This window comes from Podarcis raffonei, chromosome 4, assembly GCF_027172205.1.
Source record: "Podarcis raffonei isolate rPodRaf1 chromosome 4, rPodRaf1.pri, whole genome shotgun sequence".
Classification (NCBI taxonomy): Eukaryota; Metazoa; Chordata; class Lepidosauria; order Squamata; family Lacertidae; genus Podarcis; species Podarcis raffonei.
This window is the reverse complement of record NC_070605.1, coordinates 14,832,229-14,852,008: the sequence shown is the minus strand read 5'-3', so window position 1 is coordinate 14,852,008 and position 19,780 is coordinate 14,832,229. Positions and strand designations below refer to the sequence as shown.

Sequence of the window (19,780 nt, the reverse complement as noted above, 5' to 3'; positions counted from 1 at the left end):
GGTCCTTCTGCCTTGAGTAATGTGTTCAGATTGGTGTGTTCTGTGTTCTAGAAAATGATATTTAATTCACATAATCCATGCTGTGATGAGAAGTGAGAAGAATGTAGAAATAGAAATATTTACCTTACACATTTTATTATGTTGAACTGCCTTGAATAAAAAATATTTTAGCAAGATAGATTAAAACATTTAACTGTCAGCAGGAACAAACATGGGCCACTGCAAGTAGGGGGTCGTAAATACCACTTGCCATAGGCCAAGCAGTTTTCCTTTTATTCTGGTGGCGTCCATCATGGGAATTGTCCAGATCTGCTAATCCTTAAGACAGTACAACAGGGAGGTTAGCAGGAGCTTGTTGTACACTGGGTGTTAAATGATGCACAATCAAGATCTCTTCCTTCCCTTCCAGAGGAATATGGTCAGGTAAGCAACCTGCAGGGCACTGAAGAGCTCTAGGGAATGTTGTTCTTTATTTACTTAAGCGGTGCCCAAGCGGGTTACAACAATAAAACACAATACAGTATTTAAAACAGTTTAAAACAACTTCTCAAACATCTCAAAAATGAAACCCCAGAGCTTTTCAGTGCTCTGCAGGCTGCTGCTTTGTCAGCCACTCCTTGGAAAACCTTCCTGGAAGATGGCCTTGATGCGTTGTTCTCTCACCCGTTAATGGAAGCTACTCTTTTTAAAAAAAGAAAAGGTAAAAGCAAGACACACCAGCTGCTCACATCCATGGTATTACATACGGTAGGATTCCCTGCATTGCAGAAGTTTGGACTAGATGATCCTCATGCTCCCTTCCAACTCCACAATTCTGTGAGCAAGAGGGAAACCTCTGTCCACTGTCACCACAAAGGTGTCTTCAAAGTATACTGGTCTCCTTCGTCACAGGGTATTACTTTCCACCTATCCCCCATACCAAAAAGAAAAAAAAGGAGGAGGAAAAAAAGCACAAGCAAAAGTACTGGCCCTTCACCATTAGGTCCCAAGGCTTGCTCAATATGCTAAGAGCTACTTTAAAAAAAACAAAACAAAACACTAGCAGGATGATTTACATAAAGAAAAACCAAATAAGTAATGATTGCATAAATTCAAATTTTATCTTTTATTTCTTCAGGGTCTTCTCCAGGCTGGGGCAACTGCAGCATTTTAATGTATATTTCATGACTTTTTGAGGTCAGGTATGCTCCAAATGCAATTTGAAGGATTGCAGCAAATTTCATCTTTTTGTAAACGGGTTTGCAAACCATCATCCAATAGCGCAGCATGTTTTCTTGGCCTGGCATGGGAGTTGTTAAATACCTGGGGTGGGGTGGAAATAAGAATTAGCTTGACAATTGCAAACACTAGGCTACTGTTAAATTCAGCCTTTATTAAGAAAGTTATCTGATGGAGCAGCAGTTTACAAGCTCTCTTTAGTTAACAAAGAAAGTAAATAAAGTCTCTTTGTCAGTTGTCTTAAGATTAGGCTTTCAAAATAGGTGCTAGCCCACTCTTACCAAATTGTATACTAGACACTGCATCTCTTTCTGTGTACTACCTCATAAAATTATACTAAAAGTGAAGCAAAAACTGAGCAAATTCTATATACAGACAAAAGATGTGTTAATTAAATGCAGCCACAACATGTGAAAGGGGACCAATTTACATGATGCCACAAAAGGCGCAGAAAGGTGTTCTACAGACTAGTGGCTCTATATTGTTGCCAGAAAACACTTCATTAGGCACAAGCTAATGATGCTGACTTTGTTGTTGGTCCATTATTCAAATTTCCCTTTCGGGTGGTGGTCAGGAATGAAAGAGCAATAGCAAGTGCTTGTGATTCAAGCAGATTAACCCAGACAATGGATGTCTGAAGAGAGTGATGGAGGGGAAGCTATACTTGGAAATCAGTTTAGGTAATCCTAGAAAACTGAAGTTTGGTGTGGAAAAACAATGTGCATTTTAAACTGAAATTCCATTTTAGGGATTTCCCATGTAAGGGTGAACAGCTCATGGTCCCAACACTGGTAGCACCCCCCTCCATCCCTTGCCAGCAATGCAATGGATTTTCCAAAACTGCACATGTAAGAGCTGAGTTTACAATAGAGGATTAAAATCGTACCTTGTTGCAAGAGCTGCATTCAAAGGTAGAGCTAGGAAAATGGGGTAGAACCAACCTATTACTCCTCCAATTAAACCACCTCTGATCCAGGCGCAAGTTGCACAATTTAGATCACCTGAAAAATGAAATAAGACAGGTAAGCTGGAAAACTCTTCTAAGTCTGACATAAATTTGCAGACAAATAGCATTATGAGAATTAAGTGATGTATTGACAGCATCCCTATTGCAGGCTTGCATCACAGCATCTTAAAATCTGCTTTCCTAATTTTGATTAGACTTTGTTAGGCTGATAAGATGCTCAGATTTCAATAGCACCTGTCATAAAAGTATTGCTGCAAAATATTCCTGAGATTCCCTAAATATATGCCACAAGAGGGACCGAAGTGTGCCTTGAAAAGAGAAGCCAATGCATTGGGCGTTCTAGCACTATGGACTACTCTCCACCAAAATATGGACAGTGACATGATCCAGAATCATCACTGTTGCTAACTGGACAAGATGGAAGGTTGAGTATTTGGAAGTAATTTTAACAGCATTATCCTGCAGTTTACACTCAAAGGGGACTAAGACAATATTTTTGAATGCAAGAAGACTCCCCATGTTGGATGCCAAAAACAATCACCTACATCTATATAGTGAGTTTCTTTTGGAATGCTTTGGAAAAGTATAGAAACAACAGTAACACCAAATTGCAGATAAGGCGCTGAAACACCACACTGTATTATTACTGTTTTAAAGAACTGGTACTCTTCCAGCTGTGAGGTCTTGCATACCATCAGTGGGTGGGGCACCCCCCACCTCACCTGCACCTTAAGCTCATTTTATTTTCTCAAGAAGAGTAATACAAAGAGCTAAAGGAACAAGTTTCCATAGCCCTACATATCTGGGGAGTAATGCAAATAGCCTCTTGTCTTGTGGGTAGGTAACCTTGTGCCAGTGTGGCTAATACATCCTTCCCAGCACAGACATTTCAAAGGTTACAGTTCGCTTTGAATGCAGATAACTTACCTTCCATTAAAGGCCGATTAATCAAACACTCATAAGTGGCCACAGTTGAAATGAACGGTAAAACAGCCATGGGCAGAGCAGATACGATACGAGCTTGGGTTATATTCAGGACACGCCTAAACAAGCTATTTGCTACTAAGCCGCAGAGACTTCCATTTAAAGCAAGGAACATGGATCCACTTTGAAAAAAACTCCTGTGGAAGAAAAGGAAAAAACATTTCAACAATTGCTAATAGCTGTGCATGTACAAACATGGTGCATTAGGAGAGTTGTATCCTTGTGTGCTGTGCAAAGAAGCACATTTCTGAAACCAGACAAATACTGTATTCTTGGGGTATATCCCTCAGTGCTACCAGTATGTTGCTATGTCCTATTAGGGCAGACAGATACAACCACTTGCAGTATTAAAACGGGACAATGATTTTCACAGCTGCAACAAAATACTTAGGATTGCAATTCTACCTATTGAGCTATAAGCCCTCTTGTTAATTGGAGAACTATTCCAAGTGTCCATAGGATTGCCAGATCTACGCTTAGAATGAACAGTTGTCCAGTACTCTTGAGGCCCCGGTAGAGGATGCAAGCATATGAGCAGCTATAGAAGGAGCAGCAGGAGGGACCATAGTAAATACATCACTTCAGCTTCTAAGGACAACCATAGTCACTGGCAAGAACCCTAGCAGATCCTCAAAACTGGTTTGAAGATTTTGCTGTTCTCTTGGAGAAAGGTTTTACAAATGTTTTTACCTTTCTAAATAGCAAGAGGGTTTTATGTTTTATACATGATGGAATCATATATAAAAAGCAATGTGTGGTCTTCAGTTATTTCAACTGACAATACTAAATACATTTTCTGAAGTCCTGGGACCTGTCTTTTAAGTTGAAGGATGCAATTAAAAGTTAAACTAAATAAAACACTAAAAGTGTCATTTCAAGTCACATTGGTTTCAACATCCAACATTGTCCTTAACGTTTATCTTGCTAATCCTGCTAGTCAGGTAAAATAGCATTCCCTATTTTTGTGAATGGAGGAAACCAGAGACTTGGCATAGGCTTCCATGTGGTATTTTGTACGGTATCACGTGGGTTCCATTCTTCACAAACTACTTGCACCATGTAGAACAAGGTAAATTTTTCAATGCTTTGAAAATGGGAACAGCAAAAAACAACCCCACTTTAAAATATTTTTAAATTTGCGAAGGCCACTCACTGATCTGCTGCTGAAAGCCGCTTAAACCTTTCTTTCAGGATTTCAGATATGTCTCTACTTGCAATATGAACTTTTTTTTCTGAAGTAGGTTCGATAAACTCTCCTGCCATCTTAGTTCCTGGAGCACTGGGAAAGAAAACGAAATGGTGCTGATTACAAAAATAAGTATGTATGTATGTATGTACATCAGACACACCAGCAATATGATTGAAAGAAAAACATATTTAATGACCCAGGCATAATGGTTTGTGAAATTTACAGCCGAGAAGCCAGCAGATGCCCACATTATGTCAACTCTTGCATTCTACTGTCCAAGAAACAGAATACAGTATTTTTCAGTGTATAAGACGAGTCCCCCCCCCCCCCAATTTTTGAAAGTGTAAAACCATGGGTCATCTTATACATGGAATGTAGCAATTAGATATAGGGGAAAAATACTGTAACCACAGGGGTGGGGTGCACTGCTGGGCCTCTAGCCTGTCTGCCTCCTCCCACTCAGCCCGCCTTAGAGCTGGTGGGGAGGAAGCGGATGGTCCATTTATTGCGCGTGGAGCAGGCTGCCGCCGCTGCCACTTAACACACACAAAAACTCCCCAAAGACACAAAGCATAAATTCCCTTAGTCCTAATTTGTGTATGCATGCATGCCCCCACTCCTTATATCAGATTAAAAATGGGAGAAGTCCATTGATCTAACATATTTGACACTGGCTTGGTTAGTAAGGTTGTTCCAGTTTAGTTTGATGGGATACAGTAAGTAATCTGGCACACAGTTCAGGGTTAAATCTGACGCACACAATGGAGTTACTAGAGGGCATGTATGAAGTCCTCAATTGTATCCTGTTGCTTTCAGCTATACAGGCAATCCCTGATTCGCACTGGGGTTATGTTCCAAGTCACTGAGCATGACTGTAGTGCGCATAACCCCACTACACCTTCCGCCTCCTTCCGGGTCACTGCAATCTGCGCATGCATGGTTGCATATCAACTGCATGCACATAAATATGTTGCCTGTACAAGTGATAACTCCAACATTTTCCATCCGTTTCTAACTCTATTTACACCCTGAAACCCCCACTTTTTCCAGGCAATGGGAACAGTTAAGAATTGAGCCAGTCTTCATACTTCTTTAGTCCTTCCCTTTACAAGGTCATGCATTGTGTCATCATGCTACTAAGAAAAATTCCTAAATTCACATTTCTTCTAAAGAGACGTAATCAACCCTCCTGCCCTCAATTACATTTGGATATTTTATTCGTATTTCATTAACAGTCACTGCTGTTAACTGCTATACGTATTTGTTGCTGCCCTCCATCTGTCTCAGGGATGAGCCTTTGGGGGTGTAGTCAAGCTGCTGGAAGGCTGCAGCACCTGCTGTTGCTGTAGAGACTGATATAGGAGAGACATGTTTTGTTGCCCCTGGGGCAGATTAAGGTGTCCAGTTGTGCTGCAGCAGTAATGCATCATGTCTTCCCCCTTATCAATCTCTTCAGCCACAACAGGCGCTGTAACTCTCCAACCTTTTGACTTCACCCCTGAAGGCGCACTCCTCCACTGTCTTCCAAGCCTGACAGATGCCAACAACAGTACTTTAAAAATTTTAAAAAAAAAACATACTATGCTCACTATATACAGTGGTACCTTGGGTTACATATGCTTCAGGTTACATACGCTTCAGGTTACAGACTCCGCTAACCCAGAAATATTACCTCTGGTTAAGAACATTTGCTTCAGGATGAGAAAAGAAATCGTGCAGCGGCGGCACAGCGACAGCAGGAGGCCCCATTAGCTAAAGTGGTGCTTCAGGTTAAGAACAGACCTCCAGAACAAATTAAGTTCTTAACCCGAGGTACCACTGTACTAATTTTCACTTACCACAAAGCAGCGGAAAAGCCACACCCATAAATGATTGCAATTCTATACACGCCTGCAGGGACATAAGCCCCAAAGGAATAAGGCTTTTAAACAAAGGGAAACAGCCTCATCAGGGAGGTCCCACTGAGAGCCGCAACTACCGGGGACGGGTGACGTTGCCCCAGGGAAAGCCTCCAGAGGGGCGCTACTGAGGCTCCCAGCCTGTGTGTGCCAAGCTGGGTTACTGACCCGGGTGAAACAGAGCCTAGTTTCGCCCCTGCCCCTACCACCACCCCGTAACCTCAAACCCACCAAATTCCATAGTCGCCCCACATTTGACGTCCAGCGTGACCTTGAGCGCCGCTTTCCTCCATGCAAACATACCCGCCGGGGAAAACTCACCTCCAGCCCTAGAGCTCTGCAAGCCGTTAAAAAACTTATTCCGCTGCCGCGGCGTCCGCCTCTGGTTAAAAAAATAAAGGCGACTTTCGGCTACCGCACTAGCAAGGCGCACGCCCTTGCCGCGGGGGCCGCCATCTTGGGCGATCACGTGACGTCCCCCCCCCAAACGACCCTCGGCTGGGCTCCGATTGGCCCCTCGCCTGCTCGCGGAGCCGGGGGAGGGGCCTGCCTCCGGATTGGCCGAGCGGCCCGTCGTTCCTCACGCTGGTCAGGGAGGGGCTCCCCGCCCGCGTTGCTAAGGGACGGAGGGAGGGCGGGAGATGGAGGAGGAGCGGCGGCGGCGGGCGCGGTAACGGCCGCTCCATGGAAACGCGGCTGAGGCGGCGGCCGCGGCGGAAGAGGAGCAGCAGCAGCGAGCAGGCCGCCTCCCTCACAGAGGAGCCCTCGATGGGGGCGCAGCAGCCCGCGCGGCCATAAGGCGACCCAGGCGGCGGCGGCGAGGAGGGGCAGCAGGTGGGGCGAAGGCGGCCTCGGCGGGGTCCGGGTGGGAACCTGTGGCCGCCCGGCCAGGTAGCCAGTTACCTGAGGGGGTTGGCCGCCCGCCGCGAGGGCTGATGGGAGGCGGGAGCCGCGCGACGACGGGGGTGGGGGAGGGCACACAGGTTCCTCACTGGCTCTTATGAGTGGTGTGTGGGGAGGATGGGGGGGCACAAACAGGGGTGTATGTGTGCATGCGTGTGTTGACCCCCCCCAAATCATCACAAGCCACCCCACGAGTCCCTGGAGTCCAGCAACATGTAGGGTTTTTTTTTACTCAGGATCCCCATTGTGGCTCTTATGGGGTTACTCAGGGCACCCCATGCCAGACAGGAGTGCATGTGCGTGTGAATATGTATATGGAGATTACCCCCATCACGACCCTTCACATGAGGCTCTGGAGTCCGAATACACACACACACACACACACACACACACACTGTACTGGGCAACCTGAGTGTGTTGTCCCCATATACAGTATGGGGGACCAGGACACTCAGGTTGCCCAGTATGGCTCTCATTTGCAAAGCTAAGCAGGGCCTTGGATGGAGGATGGTGTGTTGAGATTCCTGCGTGGCATGGGGTTGGACTGGATGACCCTTGGGGTCCCTTTCCAACTCTACAAATTCTATGATTGCAAGTGGGTGTCTTGGTCACACAGGACAGCCCTTGCTGGACAGAGATTGTGTGAATTGGGGTGTGTGTGGAGGAGGTGGGGCTTCCCACATTCCAGCAGCCCCATGCTTGCTCCTGTCAGGCAAGAGGGTGCTTCTTGCTTGTGGGACCACCCCAGCTCTCCCCCCCCAATCACAAGCCTCCCTCACCCTTTTCCCACCACTCCTATCCCAAGCACCCGCGTTAAAAAAGCAACCCAATACTTCCCACCATCACGTAACATCCTCTGGTTGCCCCCACCCCATTAGCCCACCTTACAACAAAATTATCTCCCTTTTTATTTATTTATCCATTCCGTTCCCCACAAAATTTCTGTGCCTCATTGGGGTCTTTCTCGCTGGTGCTGTCAGGGGAGGACTTTGGGAGAGATGTCCAGCCCCTTCCCCTTAGTGAACAAGGGGAAGGGAGCAAACACAGCAAGGTTGGCTTAACTAAGGCATCTTGTAAGTAGTACATACCACTATGTAAATATGGTTGGTTGAGGCTATTAAGTCTAGAGTCAAAGGTTAACTAACTGCCCCTGTGGAATTGTCTTCTCTTCTCAGTTTCTGGCCACCTCACATTGGTCTCTTCCCCCACCCCCAAAAAACTTTCATCAGGCCCTGCCTCTGTTTTCTGCTTGCTCCACTCTCTGCCACCATTAGTACACTAACTAGTCTGCCTTGTAAAGTGATCACCAGCCCCAGCAGCAGTTACTGACCCTGGTCATTTCATTTATCTCCTAGAACCACCCCACGCATGGTGAACCTTGCCTGGCCACTGGTCCAGTGTTAGAAACTGAGATATGAAAACTAAATGACACCTTAAACCCAGGTTATAGGTGCTGCAACAGAGTGTGTAGGCACACTTTTTAATATAAAAATACAAAGCTGAAAATGAATGAACTGCAGCTAAAATCTTAAATTCATTTTTCACATTGTCTAGTCCTCATCTGAAGACTGCAAAAAACAAACAAAAAGCCATACTTCCCCTGCCTGGTCCTCTAATATTCTTATGAGGTTCCCTTCTCCAGTCTTCTGAGAGTGGCTGGAAGTGGGGAGGCCTCATTTTCTTCCAGCAGTGGCAAGTTTTAATCTGAAATCTTAGGCGCAGTACTGCGCCCAGAGTTCAGAAACTGTTCACATTAATGAAATTCCCTGTTGCAAAATGCGCCTAGAACAGTGGGAATTTCGAATGCTGCACTAGTCCCATCCCATCTTCTTACGGGTTTTCTGCCCTGTCACTAGCTCTTTTCGCAGTCCACCTTGCTGGCTCATGCCTTGCTGCGAACAGCAGCCACTCTTTCCCCACTCTGCTTTTGCAACTGAAGGGAAGAGGCAGATGGCAACATTCAGGGGTCTGGCACCTGCAGACCTTTATACTATAACAATTTAAATTCCCTTTGTATGCGTGCAGTTAGCTATCACTTCATGCAACACCTACCTCTGTCCCTCACCTGCATTTCTGACCCTTTAAAAAAAAATATTTCCCTGAAACCCACTTTGGCCACTTGTGTACATTTGATACTGTTTCATGTTGTCTTTCACAACCACTCAGATTCTTCCCACAACGCTTGTAGTTATACTGACACAGCTACCATATTTCCTACATAACCTTTTTATTTTTTGCAACCTCACACCATTGGGCACATCTTGCCTTTATACTCTGTTTATCCAATATCCCTTCAGATCCTTGTACATGACCCACTTATCTAATCCTTTCATGTTCCTTCGCTCCGTGGAAACACAGAGTACTGCTTCATGTAGCCCTCTGCTCCTGCATTCAGTCTCCTTGGCCACTGATCCCCTTTCCCACATTCTCAAACCTTCCATGTTTCTACAATGGTGACAGTCCCCCTCAAGCTTGCATATCTGATGATTCTACTCCTCACTTAAGGACTCAGGTCTCCATGTAGTCATCAAATCCAGCATCACCCTCTCTGCCTGAATGCAGTGTACCCTTCTGATCCTATTTTTTTATTCCTTCACTACACAATTCTCTACACAGCTGTTCCACATCAAATACATAATGCATCTTTACTACACCCTTGTGCTTTTTCACAGAATTATCTAACTACTTTCTTAATGCTGGTCCAGTTCCTCAACCCTGCTCCTATGCTGAAAACCCCAATGGTTTAATATCTGCCTAGGTGTTCTCATAGATAAACACTGACCCACCTGCATGCACATTTGCTGCTATTTTACAGCCACAGCTGCAACCCAACTTCATTGTGTGACTCTGTTCTGTTGCTACAGTTAACTTCCTATACTACCTTGTTTCACAAGTAGCACTCTGCTGAGCTTGCTTCCTGGTCTTTGGTCCTTCAGTGACTCAGCTCCTTGCACACTCTTCTTCACATGCATCTCTACCCTGTTCTCCACAACTCTGAATCCTAATTTTCTGAATGCCATCAACTAGTAACTTGTCCCAGTCACTCTCATTCACCCTCTTCTGCTAGCTCTGATTCTACCTTCTTTATATTTCCCTCTTAACATTTTCTGCTTCCAAACCCTGATTACTTCCCTGCTGTTTTAATGTACAGTGTTCTCAATTCCTATCTCCTTTATGTTTTCCTTCTCAAGTTAAGCTTTCATATGGACATTGACTCCACTCTTGTCACACCCCATCAGTCACCTCCTCTCCGCTTGCACAGAATTTCACTTGAAACCATGCTGTCCACTTCTTCTAAACAGCCTTCCTCAAACCTTAATTTATTTTACTTGGCTTCCTAAAGTCAGCCTTGTAAACAAGCCCCCCAAAGGTTACTGGCCTGAAAAATGTTTTACTAGCTTGTAGTACTGCCTGTGCCCCCTCCTTCACAGCCATCATGGAAATATGTTATGTGCTGTTAGTCTCTTAGGCAGGGGGTTGGGGAGGAAATGGGCTGGTGGTGGAGGGATGAAGCAGTCAGTCCCTCTTCTAGCAGCCAGCTAACTCACCTGCATGGAATTCCTGGTCACCTACCAGGCAAGTGGTTAAATAGAAGGCTACTTTAAGTGTCTGCACTTAGTTTATTACTCTAATCCTTCCATTTCTGCACTGTACAGTAGGATTTGCCCCTCTCCCACTAACTTTAAAGATCTTTCTTGAGCACTACTCCCTCAGAATCCATATATGATGGATGCTCTTTACCACTACTCCATTTAGCAGATGCCTCTAAAACTTTATTCTAAATTCACACTTTTCTCCTCCTTTGTTCCTCTTAATGTTCACCCCAGTGTTCTTCCCACAAACATTTTTTGTGCCGTTTGAAGTTCCTCTTAAGCCAACCTTTCATTTTAATTATAAAGAGCCAAACTATCAGAATATGAGAATAGGTCTTATTATTGGGAAACAAATATCTGTTAAGTGATAGGAGAATGATAGGAAGATGCGAGTCTGCTTGAAAGCAATTCAAAAGCAGTGGAAAATAACCCCATTGCACCATTTTCACCCTTTGAAGATGCAGTACAGGGTTACATGTAAGATGTACCATTGTGCTTCACATGTATAAAGTGTAATATTTGGAGACTAATTCCCCCCTTAATCCTTTATTTTCAATGTTTTGGAAGGGAAAAACTGTCAATTGCATTTTTTTTTCCCATTTGCAGGGGGAAAAAAGAAGGAAAATAGGAGGTTATGGTGAGGCCAGCCAGCTGCACCAGCAAATGGGAGAACCTCCGACTGACTTCATGGCCTGCTTTGTTAATATTCCAACATCTCTGCATAGCATTTGGAGAAGCTCTGCCACAACCTTGCTCCTCTCTCATTAGGCAGCTGCTGCTGAGCAAAGAGTGAAATGGCAAGCAGTCAATGACTCCTGTGCACAACAGTCTGCTCCACCAGCCTGCCCTGTGAATAGCACTGTCACTTTAATAATTCCATGCTGAGGGATTGCTTTCAATCCTCTTGGGCTTAATACAAGCAAAGATCAGAGGGACATTAAAGGCCAGAAGGCTGGGTGGAGAAAATAAAAATGAAAGTGACTGCTGTTTGGTAACCGAATGAAACCTGGGAGGTTTTTTCCTCTCCTAATACGCAGAAGACCATTGTGTGCATCCAGTGCTGTAGCTAACTGGCAAAAGTCACCTGTGATTGCAGCAAAAAAGGTCCCTTTCAAGCTCTTCTGTCTTCCTCGGACGTTTATTTGGATTATTTGAGAACTGGTTTTAAACCTGGGTGATGCTGGAATGTGTTGAAGTGGATCATTTGGACTGCCAAGACTTGGACTGTGCCTTAATTGTATTTCCTACATTCACTTAACTTCTTAAAAAAAAAGCCCCTATTCTGTCATAAGAGAGAATCTTATACAATTTTGTAGGCTGACGAGTGTTTTCTCTTGTATATTTTTATAGATTGGGAAATATTTTACAGATTTTGACAAGTGCTCTGGCAAAAATTCTCTTAAACTTTTTTCTTCCTTGCTGTTTCCATGGGTTGTGTTGGAAGTTTTTAACTGGACAAAAACTGTGAGTGCCATTGTGGGAGATGAAGATGTAGAGCTTTGTTCCAAAGCTGAACTGTGTGTTTTGAATTGGATGGCAGACTTCTGACCTTACAAGTCAATCCCAGCGGGACTCTGTTGATACCGGTAAATAAGTGTTTGCGTCCAGTGCCAGAAATAACAGCGAGAATGCCAGTCAAGAAGAAAGGTGGGCTATGAAGCTTCCTATCTCATTTTTGTCTTATCTTTTAAACAAGCTGGATTTCTCATACATGCAGTTTTACATTAAAAGCATTTGAATGGGAGAATGAAATTGTTGTTTGTTTGTTTTTCTGTGGAGAGGTGAAAGAGAAGCATTTCATGCATTTTGTTTTTCATGCAAAAGGATTCTTTACTTCAACTGGAATGTTTTAAAATCTGCTAGGACACATTTGGATCTCAAATGCTGGTTTCTCACAAGCCTTTGTAGTTTATGTAGTACCAGGGTGGCTGTGGGTGGTGTATAGGAATGAGAAACCCTGTAATCTTGTACATACCAGAACTGCAACAGTAAACATTTTTTTATAAAAATAAATAAATAGAATTTCTCTGAAGTAAATTTGTGGGCTTAGGGTTTATGGAATAGCTTCTAAGTGAGACTTGATATATTTTTTTAAAAAAATAGTAATTCAAATCAGTATTTAATGGTACACTAAAATGATAAAATCTTTCTGATTTGTCATTTTTCATTACTTTAGATATATTTCTAAAAAGTGCAACAGTATACCTGTCATAGCCATCATTTAGCCATTAAAGTATATGGAATATGTTTCAAGATTCCCCACTACAAGGTTTATATGTAAAATAAAACTGCTCATGAAAACAATATGATTTGAATAATCTTTTTTTTTTAAAAAGTTATCTAATAATGAAGTATTGTTGGGAGTTGTGTGGCTGTAGCTAAGCAGATTTTTTTTTTAAAGTAGCCCTACATTTCCCAACTCCGTTTAACAAAAATGTGTATATGATATATAACAATAGTGAGATGCTCATCATAAAGATGAGGGGGTCTTAAGAAGGGCAGGCTTGGCTGTTGTTGGGGGTGGAGTTCTTATAATGCATCTTTGTTCTAATGCACATAGAGACACCTCCTCCTCCCTTGCTTACTAGCATCTCCAATGCTTTTCCTTTTCCTTGTAGTAATGGCAACCATTCACTTCTTTGGGAGATAGTAAGGCGGTGCCTGTAGCTCTAGGGACACAATTGGCTTGCTGCCTGCATCTTAACCCATTGGGAATCCTATTTGCATAGCTCTGGGTTGTGTTTCTGGGTTATGCTACAGTGTGACATAACCTCGGCAACCTGTTTTTTTGGTTAGGGTTAGGGTTGAAACCTTTCCTGAGACCCCCGAGAGTACCACCAGTCAAAACAGATAGCACTGAGCTACATTGCATCAGTGGTCTGACTTTGAACACGTTACAGCTTCGCATGTTCAATGTTGCCATCAGTCCCTGCCTTGTGAAAAGCATGGATATTTCCCTTCAATAGCAGCCATGATCAACAGAGGTGCAACACATTTCTAGAAAATGGTGTGGTTTCTCTTACTGGTGGTGGTGTTGCTGTTGCTCATTTGCCACAATAATTAGAAATCTGGATGATTACTATGGTGCCTGTTCTGAGAAACGTGGCTTGGAAAGGCCTGGAGCTGTGCTGACATATCTCCTGTCAAGCGGTTGTTTACTTAGAATAAAAGCACAGGATAAGCATTCTTAGGACAAGGCTAACATTTCTGGCGCCTGTGCCAGAAACAGTGATTATGTTGAAAGTTCAGCCACTTTTGGTAATCTACGAGATCTCCCATCACACGCATGCTAGAACTCACTCATTCACGCCAAATCAAAGGACGGCTCGGCACATACGGACACAGGGAACACTGGGCTGAGCTGCCACCTGTACTGAAATTAATGCTTGAGCAAAAACTCAGCATGCAGTTTCAGAGTGCAGATGGAGCCCTGGACTGAGGCAATCACATGCACTCTCTTTTTGCAACCATAAGCACCTTAAAAACCTTGTGATGTTAACTAGCTCCTTGATTTTGGGAACATTTCTCCAGAGTTTTCTCACACAGAATAACTTTTCCCCTGAAGTTATCTGCACATATACCCAGAAAAACTGGTTGCCCTCCCACATGGGGGCTTTGCTCTCTTGTTGCATTAGTTCCAACATAGCAGTTGTTTTAACATGTAGATGGCAATTGTCTTTTCTATTTTAGTTCAAGCGTAACCTAATCTGGCCAAGAAAGCCAAGTGATTTGCAATATTAAAGAACAGCCTTTCTACATTAAACAAACATATCTCCCAGTAATGTATTGTTTCATGTTACAGAAATATAGCTGAGATGTCTGAAGTCATAAGGACCCTAAACTTGTTTCAGATTAATTTAAAATTGTCTTGCAGAATAGCATGGCAACCCTGTTTATAATGAATAATATTCATCCTAATCAGTTGAGGAAAGCCAAGAAGCATAAACAGAAGCACCCAGCTGAGATGGTACAAGATTTTGGTGCCTGAGCAGAAAATCTAAATGGTGATACAATTAAAGTATTGGATCCTCCCTCCGACCAAGGAGGTTTCTTCTTTCAGAGGAAGGGAGCCTGGATCCAATCCATAGAAAGCTAAATAATTGAATTGCTGTCCTTTAATATTGACTCACAATTTATCTCTGCTTGCCTAATGGTAGGGCTAGCTTATAGCATCCAGAGAAGACTTTTCACAAAAGTTGTTACCAGGAATGTCCAGAATCATCCTGCTTCATGGTGTATCTGAACAAGCAAGCAGCTGTAAAGGTAATATTTTGCATGGATGTTAAGATGACCAGACAGTGTCTGAAACATTCAGGAGCTGACTGCTCTGTTAACAGAACATGGCTTAGAAGTGGTGTATAAACTGGTAGCGTTCACTGCAAGTCCTGTAACTCATAAGTTAGTAGTGAGGTTATGTACATTTACAGTAGTAAAACATTGTTAGTAAACTGCTAGTAAAGGTAAAGGGACCCCTGACCATTAGGTCCAGTCGCAGACGACTCGGGTTGCGGCGCTCATCTCTCTTTACTGGCCAAGGGAGCCGGCGTACAGCTTCTGGGTCATGTGGCCAGCATGACTAAGCTGCTTCTGGCGAACCAGAGCAGCACACGGAAACACCGTTTACCTTCCCGCCAGAGCAGTACCTATTTATCTACTTGTACTTTGATGTGCTTTCAAACTGCTAGGTTGGCAGGAGCTGGGACTGAACAAGGGGAGCTCACCCCGTTGCAGGGATTCAAACTGCTGACCTTCTGATCGGCAAGTCCTAGGCTCACAGTGCCACCCGCGTCACTTAAACTAGTAGTAGCAATAGTCAAATATCCTTTAATGTTCATGGCTTGTGTTAGGGACAAAATTTGCAGTGGCACACTGCTGAAAGTCACATTGAACTCAGTGAAACTTGCTTCTGAGGATTTCCACTGAAAGTCTATTAAATTTAGCTCAAGAAATATTGGCACAGATTTGCCCCCACCTTGCAAAAAAAGAAGTATTGTGCTAATAAGGAATCTCAGGAAGACAGGTTGGCATGGATTGCTCAAATGCGCATTATGGATAAGCGTGCGTCCCCTCTTGTTTCGTTTCTTAATTTTGACGGGGCATTCATTTGCTGATCAGATCTTTTCTGATGTATACACGAGAGCTGTTCTTAAGTCTTTGTGCACTGGAATGCACACTGCATGGGCTGTGGCAAGGGGGCAAGGTCTTGTCGCAGCACCTTTAATTCCAAGGCTGATGCTGGAGAAGAGTTCAGGGATCACTTAGAGTTGTGTTCATGCCCAAGTGCAGGATCAAAGCAACAAGCCCCAGCCCCCCTATTGAGAGTGGGGACTGCGGCAGCAGTGGGGCTTCCAAGGAACACACATGCACAGTGCATTTGCAAGGCCACCCGCACCCCAGGCATTTCTAAGGCACACAGAGTATCTCAAGCGTAGTTGAAGTGTGGGGATGAGACCCTGCCACTTCTCCAGTTCCAAGGGTGGGAGAAAGGTTGGAGTTTACTCTTCATCACACTCACCATGGCAAATGACCCCCTACCTCTTGTGAGCATGGTTCTGTGGACACTTGCTGTTGTGAAGCAATAAGTCAGCTTTTAAAAAATGCATTTTTGTAACTTTTAACAAGGCAGCAGTTGTTTAAAAATGTAATTTTTTTAATAAAAAGAAGAAAAAGATAGTTGTGCTAATCAGGCAACAGGCCAGTTCTTCAAGCATCAATAGCATCACAGCTTCACGGGATATTGGACAACCATGGTTAAATATTAGGCAATCAGGGCTGGCACGCTGGGGAACTCTGCTGGCAAGTGAGAGAAGAGATGATCCATGCAGTGTGTTTGCCTGTGTATGCAAACATGACAATAGGTCTTATGTGTAAAAAGGGAAATTTTGAAGCAATCCCCAGTGGGATTCCATGGGAGATCAATACCTGCCGTTTTCCCTTTGAGAAAATCTCTTGCTGTCAGTGGCCTTTTATTTGCCAGTAAAATTTTCAGGTGTTTTTTTTTTTTTTGAGTGAAGTGAATTTGGAGTATTTCTCCACTGTTTTGTTTACTTCATATAATTTTGTTATAAGGTTGCAGAAGGAAAAAAGGCAGTTTACGGAGGCCAGATGTGAGGTTTTATGTAGGAGTGCTGGCAGCCAAGTTGCTGGCTGTCCCCACGATCAGTGGGGCTGGAGTACAAAAGTGGGTAGAGGCCAAGAAACAACAACCCTACTTTTTTTAAAGAAAATGTAGAGGTTGTGGATGGGTGGATTATAAAACCCCTTTGGCACAGAATCACAACAAGGGAGCTGTAGGAATGGCCAGCATTTTCTTTTGTAAATAGACAGAATTTGCAGGGGATCCCACGAAAAACTTCTTGGCATATCAGTCATTGAAAAATAAAATAAAAATTACATGAATAATACTTTAAATGGGAAAAAGTTGGTGGGGGGAGAATGAGGGTGAGCACATTGGTCATTGCACAGAACGGCAAATTCAGATCTAGTTTTCAAGGTGGCTTCTATTTACTGGCCAAGATGGACCTGCGGTCTCACTTGGTATATAAGGAACCTTATTGTGTTCAAATGTGGTTCTCCACCTGGAGTCTTTAAGTAGTAAATTCCTGGAAAAGCTTCACTGCCTGGCTGTATAGACAGGACCACTTTACACAAACATTGTGCTTATTGTGGGCAGGTAGATTAAACTGGATCTAGGAAATGGTTGTTGTTGTTGTTGTTATTATTATTATTGGAACAAGTTCTGTAATTTGTCCTCTACCCCCTACTAAACACAAGCAAAACAAGGATGGAGGGTTATGGATCATTAGGAAAGGGTGTGAAAACGGAGTGAAAATAAAACTGGCAGAACTGTAATGCTATAACCATACAAATCCGTGATGTGATAGCACCTGGAATATTGTGCATGGTTCTGGTTGCTGTGCCTCAAACAGGATATTGAGATCAGGGGTTTTGTTTTGGTTTCTTCTATGGAGAGATGGGGTTGGGGGCTAGAGCAGGTGTCAGGAACCTTTGCCCAGCCAACTGTTGCTGAACTACAGTTCCCATCAGCCCCAGGCAGCATGGCTAATGGGAGGTGTAGTTCAACAACATCTGCAAAACTGAACTTTACCCACACCTGGGCTAGAGCAATTCCCCCATGAGGAAAGGTGACAATATTTGGGTTTGGGGTTTTTTTTTTTAGTTTATAAAAGGCGAGTAAGGAAGAACATTACAGAGGTATATAAGACTGTGCATACTGCAGAGCAAATAGATTGAATCTTCTTTCTCTCACACACATATAATATTAAAATTGGGGGTTATCCAATGAAGCTGGGTGAAGATTCAGGACAGACAAAAGAAATTACTTCTTCATACAGTGTAAAGTTAAACTAAGGAATTCATTCCCACAAGATCTACTGATGGCCACCAACTTGGATGGCTTTAAAAGAACGTTGGGGGGGGGGGAAATAACAAGGCTTAAGTTTTTCCCTCCCTGGTTGGAGGCAGTATGTCTCTGAATGCCAACCAATGGCAAGTTGTTGGGAGATCACTATGGCATGCAGGTCCTCCTTGTGGGCTTAGTAAAGTACATCTAGTTTGTTGTTGTTGTTTAGTCGTGTCCGACTCTTCGTGACCCCATGGACCAGAGCACGCCAGGCACTCCTGTCTTTCACTGCCTCCTGCAGTTTGGTCAAACTCATGCTGGTAGCTTCGAGAACACTGTCCAACCATCTCATCCTCTGTCGTCCCCTTCTCCTTGTGCCCTCCATCTTTCCCAACGTCAGGGTCTTTTCCAGGGAGTCTTCTCTTCTCATGAGGTGGCCAAAGTATTGGAGTCTCAGCTTCACGATCTGTCCTTCCAGTGAGCACTCAGGGCTGATTTCCTTCAGAATGGATAGGTTTGATCTTCTTGCAGTCCATGGGACTCTCAAGAGTCTCCTCCAGCATCATAATTCAAAAACATCAATTCTTTGGCGATCAGCCTTCTTTATGGTCCAGCTCTCACTTCCATACATCACTACTGGGAAAACCATAGCTTTAACTATACGGACCTTTGTTGGCAAGGTGATATCTATGAAAACAAGGCACCAGATTTGATAGGCTTTTGGGGCTGATCCAGGAGGGTTCTTCTTTTGGAAATGTGTGATGGGGAGAATGTGTTTGCTTTATACTGCAATGCTCAAGAAAATTATTGTTTTAATGCCAGTAGAGGAGTAAAGTTTATGTCTTATATTCATGGGGGGGGGTATTATTTAACATTTATAGATTGGTGCTTGTTGATAACTTTGCTTTATGGGTAAACAAATGTTGCCCTTACTTTTCAGTCCCCCATTCCCACTTAGCTCTTATGACGCAGATATTTACAAGGCTGCCAGATGGGAAACATCAGGTGGTCTAAAACTGTTTTGAAAGACAATACATTTTGGCTTCCTAATATGTTATTTTTCCCTTCTAATATACCCTCCCCCCCACCCAATAATAATCCCTTCCCTGCTAATGGCTTTTAGGTGGCTTTTTGCAGACTTAACAAGGCAGTGGGGTCTGTGTCAGAAGTCCCATGTTATTGACAAGGCTTTAATTTTCTGCTGCATTACGTGGCAGTCTTAGCCTGTGGCATACCATTGCCTTGCAGTATGTACTGTTGACATATAGCTCACGTTTGGATCATGGTTGTAAACAATAGCACCAAAATCTAGGGCTTATTCTGTTTGCTCTACGGGATAATCGGATGACTGAAAAACACTTAACTACAGGGATGCTGTTTGTGATTGTTCCGACAAAGAGTGATCTCACTTAGACATGGTGAGCTAGTTCAAATAGGAAGCAGCACAGCTCATTTTGCTAAGAATTTGCAGATGCAGTAGAAGAAATAAGCCATTGGGGAAGGCTATGCCACACATTTACAGCTCCATCTATTGCGTGGCTATTCCCTCCCCCTCCCACAAATGGAGTAAATAAAGACACAGGACACCAGAATTTAGGTTAATGGGCGAAAAATGGCCACAACTTTATTGATTACAGGAAAGAGCGGTATTGGCTTAGGCATTGG

The 19,780-nt window shown here is 43.6% G+C and overlaps 2 protein-coding genes across 12 annotated transcripts in view; one reads left to right on the top strand and one right to left on the bottom strand.

The window, feature by feature from the left end:
• Positions 1-1,086: 1,086 nt before the first annotated feature.
• Positions 1,087-6,834, bottom strand: LOC128412507 (transmembrane protein 126A-like). 2 transcript variants are annotated; one of them, XM_053385507.1, is made up of 6 exons: positions 6,578-6,834; positions 6,197-6,248; positions 4,323-4,448; positions 3,113-3,306; positions 2,105-2,219; positions 1,087-1,302 (listed from the first exon to the last, which is right to left on the bottom strand). In XM_053385507.1, the coding sequence occupies exons 3-6, from the start codon at positions 4,430-4,432 to the stop codon at positions 1,092-1,094; spliced, it is 630 nt and encodes a 209-aa protein (XP_053241482.1). In that variant the 5' UTR covers positions 4,433-4,448; positions 6,197-6,248; positions 6,578-6,834; the 3' UTR covers positions 1,087-1,091. The 2 variants fall into 2 exon arrangements, with proteins under 2 accessions (XP_053241482.1, XP_053241481.1); XM_053385506.1 differs by lacking the exon at positions 6,197-6,248 and having other exon boundaries at positions 6,578-6,687.
• Positions 6,822-19,780, top strand: part of DLG2 (discs large MAGUK scaffold protein 2) — an 891,570-nt gene continuing 878,611 nt past the window's right edge. For 9 of the 10 annotated variants that reach the window (XM_053385478.1, XM_053385484.1, XM_053385477.1 and 6 more), the window contains exons 1-2: positions 6,822-7,090; positions 11,359-12,399. In XM_053385478.1, the coding sequence (XP_053241453.1) occupies positions 12,381-12,399 (19 nt within the window). In that variant the 5' untranslated portion in view covers positions 6,822-7,090; positions 11,359-12,380. The remainder of the gene's footprint in view (positions 7,091-11,358; positions 12,400-19,780) is intronic. The other variant, XM_053385482.1, reaches the window with a different exon arrangement.

Excerpts from the sequence above, each read along its gene's own strand:
- LOC128412507 (XM_053385507.1), bottom strand. The coding sequence starts at position 4,432 with ATGGCAGGAGAGTTTATCGAACCTACTTCAGAAAAAAAAGTTCATATT. Across the intron at positions 3,307-4,322 it reads CGGCTTTCAGCAGCAGATCA|GAGTTTTTTTCAAAGTGGAT; the intron begins GTGAGTGGCCTT and ends TTTCTTCCACAG. Across the intron at positions 2,220-3,112 it reads TAATCGGCCTTTAATGGAAG|GTGATCTAAATTGTGCAACT; the intron begins GTAAGTTATCTG and ends TTCATTTTTCAG.